Consider the following 13,291-nt stretch of genomic DNA (forward strand, 5'->3'; position numbering starts at 1 on the left):
ATACAGGGATTGAGACATGGTTGGAATGGGGAAATAATGTTAAGATGCTTGGCTGTCTTTTAAATCTTGGTTTCCCTGGCATACCATTATAAAATAGACACTGGAGTGGGAGAGAAAGGAATAGCCAAAAATATCACCTTAGAAAGCTTGTAAGTCCGTCTTCTGTCTATTAATGAATGCAATACCTAAAATTGGGCTACAATGTGCCCAATGAAGGAGGCTTCCTGCAGAGCCTCTGCATTACATAAGACCCATAGGAGGAATCCTGAACCCCATCCAGAATCTTCTGAGGTGGGAAATTTCCACTTGAAAGGACAGGCAGACCAACCTGGAGCAGCTAGAAGAACAGAAGATTTTTTTGAAAGAAAGACCGACAGGAAAAATACAAAACAATAAAGGTAATCTGACTGACTACTACAAGTTGCTCACCCTGGAGACATCATGCCAGGTGGTCAGGTCTCCTCAGGGCAAATCCCCTCCAAGACTAAGGACTCAATGGGAATACACGCTCTGATTGGTGACCACATTCATCACTGATAAGGGGAAGTGAGGGAAAAATAGCAATGAAGCTGCAAGCTAAGCCCTACAATGTTCAATAGACTCCTATGAACCCAGGTGGAGACCTGGTTGGCCAGCAGTGTGGCAAAACCTGGGGAATCTTGGGCCAGAGTTAGTGACATAGTTACAGAAGATTAGAGTGGAGAGTGAAGCGTCCAGCTGATAATAAGAGAGGGTATATGCACAAGAACACCCACACTTGTAGATAATACCCACTTGTCCTGGCTTCAGTGACTTGATGATCATAGCTCAACTAGAAGGAGAAAGAAGAGGAAAAAAAAAAGAGTAATGTGAAACAATTTGATGAACTTGACCTACACCTATGGATGCAGTAGCTCAAAAGAGGAAGCAAATCTTTACAGCGAGGATCATTCCCACCCCCTCCATACACAGAGTAGACAGGGATGGGCAACTTGGACATTGGCTATCCAATATGGGGTGGGGGTGGGGCTACAAAGGCAAGAAGTGACTGGTTTACAAGCTTTCAATAGGGAGCCTAGATCCAGAGAGTGTGGAGGAAGATAGAATCTCCGTTGAGTAGTATCCAATCTGTCTGGGCGGGGCTGATGAAAGGAAATCAGGATAGGTCTCTTGTGATACAATAGTGAATAATTATTATCAGGACTGACTGTGAGGGTTGGAAATGTAAAGGTACATATATTGTAGCAAAAGGAGGGGAGTGATTGACTTTGCAGTCTAGGAGCAGAGGTCTCTGGGACCATCAAGGGAGAAGAGCAGAGAGCGGGACCCTACCCAGAGAAGTAGTGATGCTAGTGATGGAGGCAGAGACAATGACGTGGAGAGATGGAGCAGCTGGGGACTTTAGACCCAGAGAGGGAGAGGGGCTGTGTGCTGATGACGGGGGGTGGGCAGGGTTGTAGTGCATACCCTTTGGTTGGTTGATGATGCATGGAGGGGATTGTAACCATGGCAATGAAACGATATATGATAGGATGAATATAAAGCTAATGTTCTCCCATGTAAACTATAACATAATTCACAATAAAACATTTTTTAAAAAGTAGTGAAATTTTTACATGATATTTTTTAAGCCCTCTCATATGTAGTCTTTTATGATTTACTTCTTTCACTTAGCTTAATGTTCTCAAGGTTCATCCATGTGGTAGCATACTGAGTACTTTTTATTGCCAAATAATATTCCATTGTATAGCTATACCACATTGTATTTATCCATTCATTAGTTGATCATTTGAGTCTTGTCCACTTTGGGGCAATCATGAATATCAGAATAATGTTAGTAGGAGCATTTGTGCAAAGTTTTTTTATGTGAACATTTTTTTTTAATATATCTTTTGGGTACATTTATAATAGTCAAATGTCTGGGTCATTTAGTGATTCTTGGTTTAATGTTCTGAGTAATTTTCAAACTGTTTTCCAAACTGACTGTACCATTTTACATTCCTACCAAGTGAGTATGAAACTGACCAGTTGTTTTGTTTATCTGTTTTTGCTTTTGTTTTGAATTCTAGTCATTCTATTAGGTCAGGAGTCATGGTGGTGTTGTGGTTTAGGCTTTGGCTAATAAATGCAAAGTTGTTGGTTCAAAACCACCAGCTGCTTTGCAGGAGAAATATGAGACTGTCTGGTCCAATAAAGATTTTCAGTCTCAGAAGTCCTGTATAAGAATCCCCTTGTTAATATTATTAGGTGTTAGGGACCCATGGTAGCACAATGAGTTAAGTGCTGGACTGCTAACCACAGAGGTTCAAGCCCTCCAGCTGCTTAACTGGAGAAAGACGAGTCTTAGAAACCCTGAGGAGTAATTTTACTCCATCCAATAGTGTTGCTATCAGTCAGAATATACTCAACAGTGGTTTTTTGAGTATTAGGAATATAAAGGTTTCTCGGGGTTTTAATTTTCATTCTTCTAATGATAAATGATGTTGAACATCTTTTCATGTGTTCATTGGCTATCTGTCTATCTTCTTTGGAAAAATTAGTCTTCTCTCCATTTTTTTTGTCAATCTAATTAAAAGTTTGTCATTTTTATTGATTTTTTTTCTAGCTGTGATTTTGCTTATATTCTCCATTTCATTTTTTTCCCTTTAATCTTTATTATTTCATTCCTTCAGAATGTTTTAGATTTAGTCTGACCCTTTTTTCTTTTAGTGTCTCCTTTAGTGTGTACAGGCGTTTGCAGCTATAAATTAATTTCCCTCCATGTGCTGCATTAGCTGTATCCTGTACATTGTAGTATGTTTGTTGAATTGTATCTCCCAAAAAAATATTTTAGTCCTAATTCTGAATACCTGGGAAAATCACCTTGTTTGGAAATAGGGCCTTTGGAGCTGGTATCAGGTAACATGATATTAGAGTAAGATAGGTCTTAATTCAATCTGAATTATGACAGAAGAGTCACACGGATATATCCAGAAGAAGGGAAGCCATGTAAAGGAACACTTGTTGTTGTTAAGCACCATCAAGTTGGCTCCAACTAATAGGAACCCTGTAAAGGGTTTCCGAGGTACAGCTGTTGGATTTGACCTGCTGGCCTTGTGGCTCCAATTGACCTTGTGATCCAGTGCATTAGCCTACAGCACACCTGGGCTACTAGAAACTGAGTGAAAAAGAACGAATTTTACCCAAGAGAATATGGAGAGAATTCAGACTACTAGCTGTGGTAGCATAGTGGTTACGAGTTGGGCTGCTAACCTCAAGGTCAGCAGGTCAAAACTACCAGCTGCTCCATAAGAGAAAGATAAGGCTTTCTGCTCCCATAAAGATTTACAGCCTCAGAAATCCTATTCAGGACTGTGATGAGTCAGAACCAACTCCAAGGCACACCACAACCACCAGCCTCCAAAAGTGAAAGATAATACTTTTCTATTTTTACAGACCACCATGTTTGTGGTCTTTTGTTATAGCAGCACAAGAAATTAGTACAGATTTTGAAACTCTGAAGTGGGGTTGCTGTTGTAAAAAATGTGGGAGTGGCCTTGGAAATAGACAATGAGCAGAGGCTGGAATTGTTTTGAGTGCCTTGATAGTAAAATCTTAGATTTTCCTGAATAGACTGTTGGTACAATTATAAAATTAAAGGTGATTCTGCTGAAAACTCAAAATGAAGAGAGCTTTAGGGAAAGTTTTACTGTCATAAAGAAAATGTTGACATTTTAGTTATATTTTAGCATCTTCCGATATCGCTCTCCCTCCCACCTTGGGAGCTTATTGTTTGCTTATTTATTTGTTTACTGACTGCTGGACTATTTTAATTGAAGTCTGTTGTTGCTCCTTAGAGGATGCAGCCTTGGAAATGCACATTGTCAACCAAGGATAAAATTGGTTATATCTAGACTCTCCTGGAAGGTATCTTGCCCTGAACACACTTAGATGTTAGACTCCACTAATTGCTGGCTGATTGCTCTTTTGTTCTTCATAATGTCCTGGGGGATACATTATTCTACAGTCTATTCCAATCAAATGCAGACTCCTTTGTAAGGGCAGTTTTTCAGGTCAATGTTTGAGGTTTGCTTTGACCTCAAGAGGCCTCTTTGTAGCTCTCTTTCTTTTATTTTTGTGTTTGGCTATGGTTTCCTTTGTCTCTCTAAACAAGCTACCAGCCTCATCTTAATTGCTTTCTAGAAAAACCTTTATTGTTTTGTAGAGCACCCTTAGGCTTGAACTTCCTCACAGTCTATTTCAAATAAAATCAGCTTCAGAGCTTTGTGAATTACAACCTGCCTCTCTAGCTGGGAGAAATCTCCTACTCATAACTCCGGATCTGGGGTGGGGAGAGTGGTATCGTTTTTTCTAGTGAAACCCTTGCTTTAAGAAGCAGGGCACTTCGTAGGGACTATAGATAACCTCTGTTCTTCTCGGCTTGCCTCTCTTGACATGGTAACTCCACCCTATGGAAGATCTGAGACAAAGTAATTGGACTCCAGATTTCTCAGTGTGCTGAACCTCTACCCTGAGTTGGGGCTGAGTAGAAGAAGGAAAATACCAACTTCTTAGCTGCATTTACTTAGATTTTATTCTCTGCAGTATGTATGTACTGGGGAAGATAAGAAATGGTGTCAGATACAATAGCCTGGGAATAGGAACTTGTGGAGAGAGATCCTTGTGTTCTTGACTACATCCACCTGTAGTGGAGTTGCTGTCACACTGAGTTAGGAAGGGAGTGAAAGGGAGCAGGTTTTGGTTCAAATGCCACAGATTCTCTGTGGGTTAATTTACTGGACGGCAAGGTCAATTTGAACTGCAAGGTCAGCAGGAAGAATGAAAGGAAGAAAGTCCTATGTAGTACAGTCTACTCTAACAAACATGGTGTCACCATGAGCTGAAACCACAGCTCGTGGGTTTTTGTTGTTGCTACTGTTTTATATTATAGCTAGCCTTTGAAAAACTCAAATTCAAACAAAGATCTGATTCAGACACACCATGCAGGGACCAAGAGATGAGAAGCCTGCAAAGTCTTCTGTATTTGCCTGGGCCCCATGGGAGGACCCCCAACATACTGCCCTTCCATCTCACTAGATGTTTTGCGCATAGCAAGTAGGAAGGGAAAGGTTCTTATTTGTGCTTCTGTGAAACAAGGAAAGGAAAAGAAGAAATCTTCAAAGCTACAATTGGAAACATTTACCTTATGCAGATAGTAGTTAAGTAAAAGGAAGGAAAGCCATACTGCCCTCCAGAGCTCCTTTCAAAGAGGGTACTGGTCACAGTTTTTACAGACTCTCAAAATCTTCCCTAGTAGTCTTTGAAGTAGGCAGATAGCTGATCCTGTTATCCTCACTTTTCAGTCAGGCATGCCTTTCATTGTTTGCCGACACTTGTTTTTCAGATATATATTGATGAAAGCCAGAGTGCTTACAACATAGGAAACATGAATGCCACTGTAGGACAAAACATGATAAAACAGGGTGTTTTGGTTTGCTTTTTGAAGAAATGAAGATGTTTGACCTCTAGTCAGTATTTATTACTGCCCACTGCAATTTCACCTGCTCACATTAAAACGTACAGTAACATTGATGGTGGTGGTTATGTGCCATGGGATGGGGTCCATCTCTTAGCAACCCTGTGTAGGGTTTGCGAGGCTGTAAATCTTTATGGAAGCAGAAGCCTCATGTTTCTCCTGAGGGTGGTGGTGGTTATGTGCCGTGGAGTCGGTTCCGACTCATAGCGACCCTGTACAGGGTTTCTGAGGCTGTAAATCTTTACTGGAGCAGAAACCCTCATCTTTCTCCCGCGGAACAGCTGGTAGTTTCAAACTGCTGACCTTGCGGTTTGCAGCCCGATTGGTAACCACTATGCTACCAGAGTGCTCCCGCAGAGCGGCTGGTAATTTCGAACTGCTGACCTTGAGATTAACAGCCCAATACTCAACATTATACATTGTGATTTAATTGTCTCAATGTGGTAACCTCCTCCCAGCTTTCTGTTTAAATCCTGAGGCCATTTCAAAATAATTGAAGCCTGTACTGCAAAGCCTCCAATATTTAGCTCTTCATTTTCTCTGAATCCTTGTAAACAGTGTAATCAGGAACAAAGGAAATTATAATGTTCATACCCAACTCATCATAGGATAAAAAAAAATCTCTTCAGATAGATCTTAAAATTCATTTTCCCTCACAAAGGAAAAACATGCTGCAATAAAATGAATTTTAAAGTCATATTCACTAGGAATCATGCATAAGAAGAATAAAGTTAACAGGACCGCAAACCACAAGGTCAGAAGTTCAAACCCACCAGCTGCTCCTTGGAAACTCTCTACAGGGTCACTATGAGTCAGAACTGACTCAACAACACTTAACAACAACAACTCCCATAAAGATATACAGCCTGGGAGTTGTATTATGAGTCAGAATCAACTCGATGGCAGTCGGGTTTTTTTGTTGGTAACCCTACTTGGAAGGCAGTTTGAGTTATAAAAAGAAATGTCATACAAGCATATAAAGACTGTAATAGATTCGGTTTAAATTAATTTAATACGGTTTATATTCATTTAACTATTAACTAAAATCTATATTCATTATGTAGCCCTGGTGTCAACCTGTAGGGTAAGCATTCAACCATAAAGTACCTGAAAGGTCGCAGTCCAAATTCACGAATCACTTCTCAGAAACCTTATATAGGTCCCTATGATTCTGAACAGACTCCACAGCACTTAACAACAAATACGCACTGTATTACATTTTCCCCACTACCTTTCCACCCCTGTTTTCTCACCTCAGCTCTAACTGACTCAGGGAAAAAGGAGACCACAGTCAGAGATAAAGAATAAACAACAAAAGAAGTTAATTCTTATCCAGAAATGTTGAAGGCAGGTACTTAAACAGATAACTTAATACACCAAGTGTTCATTGCAGCATTTTTCACAGTAGCTTAAAGGCCGAAACAACCAAAGTGTCTATCCATCAACAAATGGATACAAAAGATATGGTGAATATACACAAGGCGATATTGATCATCTATAAAGAGAAACGAAGCTCTGATACATGCTACCACATGGATGAACTTTTGAAACATTACATGAATTGAAAGGAGGCAGACACAAAAGGGAAAATATGAGTATTGTTTGATTTCACTTGTATGAAGTCTTTTGGGTATATACCTATGAATGGAATTACTAGGTCACATGGTATTTCTATGTTTAACTTTTTGATGAGCCATCAAACTAGATTCTACAATGGCTGTATCATTTTACATTCATCCCAAAGCTTTTTATAACTGTGTCTTGTAGAGGTTAGGGGCTCCCTTAGGTAGCAAGGGGAGAGTCCACTATGTAAGTCCTGCCCCCTTCAAATAGAGCTTGTTGGTGTTAAGTGCCATCAAGTTGGTTCTGACTCATAGCAACCCTATATAGAGTTTCTAAGGAGCGGCTGTTGAGTTCGAACCACCAACCTTTAGATTCAAACCGATCTTGTGTTTGAGTGCTTATCCTACAGCACCACACCAGGAGCAGTTTCACTTCTATCTGTTTTACATACTGTGCTTCTCCATCATGCAGCTGGCTTCAAAAAAGGATTCTATGGCTAATAACAATAATAATAATAAAAACAAGAAAGGAAAATAAAAAAGGATTTAAAAAGGAAAAAAAAGAAGAAGAAAGTCAACAAGTAAATTTCCCTGTAGGTAAATTAATGCTGCCTCATCCTTTTGTTCGTAGGTTATAGATCTGTACTGGGGAGTGGATGAAGATGAATGGGACAGCCCAGAGCTCCAGAAGACCCGCATGAAGCTGCTGGAGGATTGTTTGAAAACTTCTGCAGGTCCATGTTTTGTTGTGGGTATAAATAACCTAATGCTTTATATTAAATTGTAGATGAATGTGAGAATTCTCATTGATTTTTATTTCTTTAATATGTTTTGTTGTGGTTCTTTTTCTTTTTTCCAAATGGGAAAGAAACCATGCTTTCTTTGTTATAGCTTTAAGTTGTTTTAAAACTGTTCTCCTGCCCTGAATGTGTGAGAAGGAAAATGTCTTCAGCTTTCCCTAGCAAGTCCTGCAAATTCACAGTGAATAATTTGCAATGGTAATCGAAGGGATGACTTGGATTTAACAACAAATTCTCCAACACCTTGTGATCAGCAATAAGGACTACTATGGCAGTCTTGCAGTACTCACCCTCACTTTTCTTCTGTTAGTTCCCAAAATGTCTCTGGTTCTCAACATTAGAATTTCTGGCGTTTTTTTAAAACACGGAAGCGGAAACATTATTGACGTAAATCAAATGTACTGTGTCAAGTTTGCTAATGACAAGTGGTGCCCTATGAAAACATTTGTGTCTACAATGATTTTTACCTAGATATTCATTATTGTTGCTGTTGTTGAGTGCCTTCAAGTCTATTCCGACCCATAGCAACCCTGTATAGGGTTTCTGAGGAGCCACTGGTGAGCTTGAACCACCGACCTTGCAATTCAAACGGCTTTGCAGTCTGATAAATTAACCCACAGCACCATACTATTAGCTACAAATTAATAGAGATTTTTGGAATGGAACACTCTTAATAGTTTATCATTATTTCTAAATAACAGCCCACTCCTCTGCAATGAAATATCTAAGTAGTCACCCCATGGCAGGTGGACAATCACTGTTTAAACAGAAGCCTTATATTGAATTCAGAAAAGGCTTACTATTTTATAAGGAAGTCACCCCTTTCATTACAAGATGTTCTGAGCCTGAACAATGAGTATTGTTAGTGCATGATTTGTTAGTGCTATGAAGAAAACACATTGATTTCTATGCAACTATAAAAAAGGGTTATGCATTGGCTTGCTAATTGCAAGGTCAGCAGTCCCCATCCACTAGCCGCTCTTTGTGAGACAGACGAGGCTTTCTGCTCTTTTAAAGATTTACAGCCACAGAAACCCTATACAAGGTCACTATGAGTTGGAACCAACTCAGGGCACACAGTAGCAGCATACAATCATAAAGAATAATGAGAAGAATACTGAGTCTATGAAAATCTTATAAAATGGATCAACCTGGAGGACATTATGCTGCATGAAATAAGTCAATTACAAAAGGACAAAAATTGTATAGGCTTACCTTTAGAAACAGTCAAGAAAAATACACACACAGGAAGCAATGTTCTTTGATGGTTACTGGGAGAAGGAGTGGGAAGTTGCTGTCCAAAAGCCTTGTGGGATTGGTTTACTGGGTTAAGCGGCTTAGGATCAACTACTAGACCGCTACTATGGCGGTAGTGTGCCATTGAGTCCATTCTGACTGTATAGGTTTTCCGAGGCTGTTAATCTGTACTGGAGCAGAAAGCCTCGTTTTTTTCCCCTTTGGAACAGCTGGTAGATTCAAACTGCTGACTTTATGATTAGCAGCCAAGCTCATAATCCACTGTGTTACCACGGCTCCCTAGTCAATTGGTATAGCATAGTTCAGAATGATCATGTTCTACATCCTAAATTGGTGAGCAGCACCTGGGGTCAGAAAAGCTTGCAAGGAGCCATCAAATAGACTGGTTTCTACTCCTCTGGAATAAACAAAAATGGAGAAAACCAAAGATTCAAAGAAGAAACTAGTCCACAGGACTTAATAGCCCATCTAACCATGAGACTAGAGGAACTAGATCATGCCTACCTACCAGTACCAACCGTTTTGACCAGAGACAAAACAGAAGGTCCCAGGTAGAATGCAAGAAAAATGTAGAATAAAACTCAAATTCCTGAAAAAAAGACCAGGCTTACTGGACCAATAGCAACAAAGAAACTCCTGAGACTATTACCCTTAGATATCCTTTCAACTTGGAAATGAAATCCCTCCTAGAGGCCACCTTTCATCCAAATAATAGATTGACATAAAATAAACAAGATCACCTGTAAATCCTGTAGTTTCTTAAACAATCAACTCTATGAGATCAGTCAACATCTACCCTAGAAGAAAGGAGAGAAAGTAAAAAGTGCCAGGGCAGCTACAGTAACAGAAACAGTACACACAGAATGGAAATAATGAGAATGCTAGCACATTGAGAAAAATGGAACCCATGTCATGGAACAATTGTGTTAAAATTGTTCAATGGGAACCTGATTTTGTGTGTAAACATTCACCTAAAACACAAATGGTAAAAAAGTAAATGAAATGTATAGTTGAAACCGCCTCAACTGGACGTAAAAACAACAACTAAAAGCTAAGTTCAGCATCTATGTGATATCAAATTGCCAACAGCAACTCAAAATAGTTAAATGATGAGCCTTGGGACAGTGAGTCTGAGTCAATGGTATTCGGGCAATTTGAAGAAGGATGGTGACAATCTTTTCACAACTTGGAGAATGTAATGAAGATCAGTGAGTTTGTTGTTGTTGCTGTTTTTGTTGTTGTTAAGCGCCTTCGAGTCAGTTCCTACTTATAGATACCCTTTATAGAGTAGTGGCTGGTGAATTTGAACCACCATCCTTGAAGTTCAAACCAATCTGGTGGTCCTGTTCATTACTCCACAGTGCCACACTAGGACTTTGTCCATGCAGAAATTGTAAAAATGGTGTGTGAGTGTGTATATTTTCACCAACATTTTTTTTTTTAAGTTCAGATGGGTGGAAAAAAGCTAGGCTCATTGTATCAACGAAAAGGTTTTTAATATTTATTTCCACATGTATCTGAATTCTTCTCCACATATGGTCAGGAACACGTACAAATATAATGTTAAAAATCTGTGTAACCGTTGCCAAGTTATAAATGAAGTATATAACATTTTTATAATTTAGATTTGTAGTATTCAGTGTATTGATAAATTATTCATTTATTTACTGTTTATTAAGTGCTACTCTATGCCAGAGGCTACTCTGAGTGTCAGAAGTATATTGTCATTTTTGTTGTTGACTGCCATGGAGGCGGTTCCCACTCATAGCAACTGTGTATAGGGTTTCTGAGAAGCCTGGTGGGTTTGAACTGATGACTTCTGATTATCAGCCCATTGCTTATCCTACAGCACCACACCAAGACTCCCAGAGGTATATTAGGTTGACCCACATGAAGTTGTTATTTTTTTGGGTCAATTTCTTATGATCCAACCTTAGACTTAATCAAAGCAAGACAAAACTTTCTGTCCTCATAGAGCTTGCATCCTTCTGTGGCAGAAAGGAGACAGGGCAAGCAAAACACAGAGAAATAAGTAAAATAAATAGACCAATGCTGAACACTATGGAGAAAAATCAGAAAGGAAGAATACTGGTGAAGGAAGGGACTTGTTATTTTTAATGGAGTAGATTGCAGAAGGACTCACTGGTCTGAGCTTTGCAGGGGAGTCGGAGAGGGACAAGAGAGCCAGGTGGGCATTTCAGGATATTCCAGGTGAAGCATTCCAGACAGAGAAGATGAAGTGTGCTTGGCTTATTGAAAGAACAGCCAGCAGTCCAGTGTGTCTGGACTCATATATACAAAAGGGAGACTGCAAGTGTGGGATCCATAGATCTTGGGGCTTTGTATTCTTGAAATTGACTATGAAGATTATAATTTTTTTAATTTTATGAAAGCATATACAGCCAAAGATACACCATTTCAATGATTTCAACCTGTAAAATGTACTGACATGCATTCCATGTTCAAATATTGCTACCATTCTTGCTATCCTTTTCCTAGTTCCTCCACCACCATTATATTAAACTTGCTGTCCCATCAAATTCTCAACCAGCCTTTCAAGTGCCGTTGTCAATTTGATCTTACATAGATATTTCTTTAAAAGAGCAAAATGCTCAAAGCTTACTTTACTAACATAAGCTAGTTTTTGGTTCAAAGAAGACTTCAGAGAATCGTTTTAGTTTAAGGCTTAAAGCCTAAAGATGATCTCAGGGCAATCATTTCCAGGGTTTACCCAAACTCAGAAGATCGAGAATGTCGGGGGTCCATTGATAATTTAAAACTTTGTTCAGCATTATAGATCTAAAGATCTTACTTGTACTCTGAGTGACATGAGAAGCCTCAGAAGTGTTTGGATCACAGGACTAAGGTGATCAGATTTTCATTTAAAGAGGACTCCCTTGGCTGCCCTGGTAACACAATGATTAGGCGCGCTGCTGCTAACTGAAAGGTTAGCTGTTGGAACCAACAGGTAGCTCCATGGGAGAAACGACTTGGCAGTCTGCTCGTACACACATTAAGAGGCAGTTCTACTCTGTCCTCTGGAGTTGCTATAAGCTGAAATGGACTCAGTGACACACAGCACCACCATCTTGGTTGCTGGTACAGGAGAGACTGCAAAGAAATGAGCAGAAAGACCAGTTAGAAAAGTATTAAAATAATCCAAACAAGAAAAATGCATGGCTAGGAGCTCAAAGAAATAGACTTTTTTCTCTCTTTTTCTTTATTTATTTTTTTTTAATCATACACTTCATTTCATTTTAATGATTGCAGTCCCCTCCGTGTAACATCATTTATCCTACTTCCTCTTTGTAATTTTCATTTCCATTATACCCTTCTTCCCAACCCTTCTTAACTTTGTCCTTAGGTAAATGTTGCCCTTTTGATCTTGAATGGTTGGCCATTCCATAGAGAGCATACCTTATTAGTGTTATTGTCTCCACTATCTAGCCATCTACCACCTGGCACAATGTCCTCCATGTTCATCCATGTTATGAGGTGTTTCACAGACTTGGTGTGATGCTTTAACATTGTGTAGTATTCCACTTTGTGTATGTACCAGTTTGTTTATCCCTGTTTCCGTTGATGGGCATTTAAGCTTTTTTCATCTTTTTACAATTGTGAATTCTGCTGCAATGAATATGGTTAATATACATTGTATCTCGACTCTTACATCTTGAGCATATATACCAATTAGAGGGATTGCTGGGCCATGTTGTTGTTAGGTGCCGTCGAGTTGGTACTGACTCATAGCGACCCAGTGTACAACAGAACGAAACACTGCCTGCTCCTGAGCCTACCTCACAATTGTTGCCACGCTTGAGTCCATCAATGCTGTCACTTTGCCAGTCCATCTTGCTGGGCATCTTCCTCTTTTTCTCTGACTATCCACCTTACCAAACATCATAGCCTTCTCCAGTGACTGGTGCCTCCTGACAATATGTCCAAAGTATGAGAGATGAAGTTTGGCCATGCTGGCCTCCAAGGAGCACTCTGGCTGCACTTCTTCCAAAACAGACCTGTTGGTTCTTTTGGAAGCCCACAGCACTTTCAATATTCTCCAACACTGTAACTCAAAAGCATCCATTCTTCTACAGTCTTCCTTATTCACTGTCCAGCTTTCACATGCATATGAGGTTATTGAAAATACCATGGCTTGGGTCAGGCGCACCTTAGTCCTC

At 39.6% G+C, this 13,291-nt stretch overlaps 1 protein-coding gene across 1 annotated transcript in view; it reads left to right on the forward strand.

Annotated features, from left to right (window-relative positions):
• Window positions 1–13,291, forward strand: part of KIAA1239 (KIAA1239 ortholog) — a 320,404-nt gene that overhangs the window by 188,154 nt on the left and 118,959 nt on the right. The window contains exon 3 of the mRNA XM_006876214.1: window positions 7,688–7,804. Coding sequence (XP_006876276.1) covers window positions 7,688–7,804 — 117 coding nt within the window. The remainder of the gene's footprint in view (window positions 1–7,687; window positions 7,805–13,291) is intronic.

Source organism: Chrysochloris asiatica, unplaced genomic scaffold (assembly GCF_000296735.1).
Source record: "Chrysochloris asiatica unplaced genomic scaffold, ChrAsi1.0 scaffold00364, whole genome shotgun sequence".
Lineage (NCBI taxonomy): Eukaryota > Metazoa > Chordata > Mammalia > Afrosoricida > Chrysochloridae > Chrysochloris > Chrysochloris asiatica.